Raw genomic sequence first — 3,882 nt, forward strand, 5'->3', positions numbered from 1 at the left:
GGTGATTTAACACAGCACTGCATAATAAGGCTTGCAGTGACAACACCAGACCAGGCATATTAAAAGTAGGATTGCCAACACAATTAAAATTTCAGATAAATAATGATGTACTTATACTAAAAAATTATTTATTGTTTATCTGAAAGAAAAATCAACTGGATGTCTTTTTTGTTTATTTTCTATTAATTTGCTAAATCTGGCAACTGTGATCATAATATAACAACCTTGATCAAAGTAGTTCTGTAATACATCACTTAATATAAAAAATAAATATAAATTCACTACCATCATTATACTTATCAACAATGCTTCTTTCCCATTTCTCCAAATTCATGCACAAACATTACTATATTTGAGGCTTAAATAAATATATAAATAATAAATAGGTGAATAAGTTACACTTCAAAATAATTTACATGACTGAATAAAAGTTAAAGTGCTTCCACATGCCCTCACATCTCTGTGAGGTAGGTCAGTGGCTGAGATGTTTTTCTCCAGTTTGGGAATAAAGAAGAAACTGAGGCTCACTTGAACAAAGACTCGTGAATCCTGGCCAGCAGACTAGGGTTGCAAGATTTAACAAAAAACAAAAACAGAAAACAGGATTTCCAGCTAAATTTGAATTTACCGTACACAATGAATAATTTCTAAAATATAAGTGTGTCCTACATGGAACAATGTACGTGGGACATTGAAAAAAATATTCATTGTTTTACTTAATATTCAAATATAACTGGGCATTCTGTATTTTATCTGGCAACCCTACAGCAGACCTACACAGTACATGAGGCATTGAAGTAGATTTGTTTGAAGTTTCATTGGTATCTTTACTGAGGAATTCTTGGAAGCCATGGACAAATGGGATTTTGGTTGTTGTTGTTGTTTTCATGGATCTTTCTTCTCAGCTCTGAAAAGAAGTAAAATAAAATAAAAAGTTTAAAAATTAACAATGTTCTAAATAAGGAGGAATGTATGGCTCTTGAAAATATATTTAATATAGAAATTAAGAGAGTCTTAGATATTTATGTGTTAGAAATACTCTATATTTTCAGCTATAAATGGAGAGTTCAGATAAGGTATGTAAACCAGAACACTTCTGAGATTGAGAGAGAGTCATACTAACGACACAGGACACAGGCATATGCCCACACTTCCCTGGACAAACTGAGATATGTGATCTCCCAGTTATGAGTACAACAAACTCACTATTGCTGCTATTTTTTTTTTAATCAAAGAGGCAGATACTTAAAAGAAAATTTTCAGCAGCAGCAGGAAATTTATAGGTTGATTTCTGAACTGTACATCATAGGATAAATGAAGAATCTAAATTAAAAAAAAAAAAACAACTTACCTCTTCAAAAATATCTGCACAACCTTCTGCACCCACTTTTCCTTGGGGTTTAAGCAGACCTCTTTTCCATTGCCAAGCTTAACACTGAAATAAGAGAGATATGATTAAAATCAGTATTTAATGGGTTTCCAACATCCCTTTGGCATTCAAGTCATGGTTCCTTAAGTACAGGCATAAAATCTAAGTCCAAACTAATTTTTAGCTATGAGTCATGGAGGGTACAATATTTAAATGCCATGGAGACAAAGAATTTTCTCTTTCTGTTTTGCTTACTATGTATTCTTAGTACCTAGAACTTTGCTGGATTCTTCCACCTTCCTCAATTCTAGGTTTACTAAAGTAAAATATCTAATCACTTTTGAAATTACTTACATGATTTCTGAATTTTCACAGTGTGGTCCACTCTCAATCACTCGCAATTCTTTGATAAATTTGGGGTGGAAAGGTGTGGAGTGTGTATTTATGCATTGGCATCGAAGTTCTGAACTCATTCTTGCCAGAACTGCAGCTGTGAAAAAAAAGCAATTAAGAATTGATTTCATTAACAGGCATAACTCAGCTAGCTTCGCCCTTGGTAATTCCAGTGTGATCATTTGGTGACTGTGTGTTTGGGAAACAACACATCTTTAGCAAACTTATTCCTGAAATTGATGGCTGGATATTCTCCTAGCCCCCGACCTCAGTTTTTCTCTTTGTTTTAAAAACAGTCGTTCCTGACAACATTGAATGACATAAACACTTGGAGTTGTCTTTGGGCAATGTTGACATCCTCATGGTACTTTTTCTCCTACTCGACACTGCATAATCTTCTGTGATACCACAATGTTATTCATGGTAGGCAAGATTCACCAACAGGAAAATTGCCTTCAGGAAGAATTAATAGAAATATATGTGAGTTGCACAGAGATTGTCCTATATTTTAGCAAAATCTTTGATGTTTAAGAGTATATATATATATATATATATATATATATACACTTAACATATATATATATACATATATATACCATATAAAATGTTTATATATACCATAAACATTCTAAACTGTATTTATTTCATAAGAGGGATCCCAATAAGGTTTATAATCTGTCTTTAAGCCAAAGAGCAGTTGATAGTTGTTTGAAGCTCGTCAATTAAATAGTACATGAAGTAAAATTACCTGAGTTACTTTACTCAGTATTAATAGATAAAATGGGTAAATGTGGCCTCCAATAAAATATACTCTAAATTACAGATTTATGTTAAATATATGTATACTACAGAGTATGAATGATAGGAATAGAGCTCTATATAAATCAAACTTTTCAATTTTCTAAATATTATATTTAAACAACTTAAAAACTTAAAGACTTCAATTTAACATTACATGACTGCAAAGATGGTTTTCTCTTGCTGAATAAAAGGATGTCTGTTATCGAGGCATTAAGGATAACCTTGCTATCTGAGGATCACATTTAGACACAGCAAACTTCTGTAGATCAGAAGGACGTGCTTACCTTTACACACAGCTGCAGAAAGAAGGAAGGCTGCCAAGAGAGCAATAGCCAGCTTGGAAGTCATGCTTACACAAGGTGCTGTCTTTCTGGTTTCTTCCTGGCTCTTGTCCTAGACGGTTGTGAGCTTTGCTGTCCCAGAGGACCTGTGTCAGATGGGAAGCTCCCGTGGCTTTTTATATTATAGTAAGAGTAGGGAACAAGTGCACCCTCATGCTTGTGTCATGTCAGAGGAAATTCCGCAATATGCAACAATCTGCCCGCACTTTGAGAGCAGAGCTGAGTCATCTGACTCCCCTAGTGATTTTTTTCTTATTAAATTTTCAGTGTGATTGAAGTTTTATTTGATCTTTCAAATAATTTTATGGATTTTTTTTTGAAAACATGTTTCAAAACATGTTTTGAAAACATTTCTTTCTTTTAAAATGTTTTAAAATATTTTTTTAAATATTCAAACTTCTCAGTTTGATACATTATTGTCAGTGGTAGTTCTTTTTATTTATAAATAACTTTATCATAGTCCTATCTTGCAGTAGTCAGAGTAAGGTCATTTGTTATTGTTCTTTTATGACACAGTCATTTATTTAGGTAAATTATATATGCTGTAATGATAGAGAAGGTAATCTAGTCAACCACTTTTACTGGGGACATAATTTACAAGAAGTCCATTTCTAAGCACTTTGGAAAGTTTCCAGGAACCATTACGGCTTTCAGGGAGCATGTTACAACTTTTCAAAAGATTTGGTTTTCTAATGCATGCTTGACAGAGTGAAAGGGGATAGCATTCAGTTCAGTATCGTAAATATTATCAAGTAACTTCTGAGTAATGTGGGAATCTATAGATGGATAAGACTAAGTACTTGTTTTTAAAGAGTTTGGTCTGTCAGAAGAAGAAAGCAATATAAAGACCAGGCTATGTTACAGAACAGACAAGTGGTACCAAGATATTTATTCCAACAAGGACACAAGGGCAGAATCTTCCATAAGCATTTTGAGCAGGGTATTGGAGTACAGAGGACTCTAATAAAGGAGGGTGAA

General features: G+C 33.3%; 1 protein-coding gene across 2 annotated transcripts; it reads right to left on the minus strand.

The window, feature by feature from the left end:
* Nucleotides 1-691: 691 nt before the first annotated feature.
* Nucleotides 692-3,092, minus strand: CXCL8 (C-X-C motif chemokine ligand 8). 2 transcript variants are annotated; one of them, XM_059924049.1, is made up of 4 exons: nucleotides 2,848-3,092; nucleotides 1,724-1,859; nucleotides 1,352-1,435; nucleotides 692-907 (listed from the first exon to the last, which is right to left on the minus strand). In XM_059924049.1, exons 1-4 carry the CDS (start codon nucleotides 2,909-2,911, stop codon nucleotides 886-888), a joined length of 306 nt encoding a protein of 101 aa, XP_059780032.1. In that variant the 5' UTR covers nucleotides 2,912-3,092; the 3' UTR covers nucleotides 692-885. The 2 variants fall into 2 exon arrangements, with proteins under 2 accessions (XP_059780032.1, XP_059780031.1); XM_059924048.1 differs by lacking the exon at nucleotides 2,848-3,092 and having other exon boundaries at nucleotides 1,724-2,166.
* Nucleotides 3,093-3,882: the final 790 nt, after the last annotated feature.

The sequence above is a fragment of the Balaenoptera ricei genome, chromosome 5 (genome assembly GCF_028023285.1).
Source record: "Balaenoptera ricei isolate mBalRic1 chromosome 5, mBalRic1.hap2, whole genome shotgun sequence".
Classification (NCBI taxonomy): domain Eukaryota; kingdom Metazoa; phylum Chordata; class Mammalia; order Artiodactyla; family Balaenopteridae; genus Balaenoptera; species Balaenoptera ricei.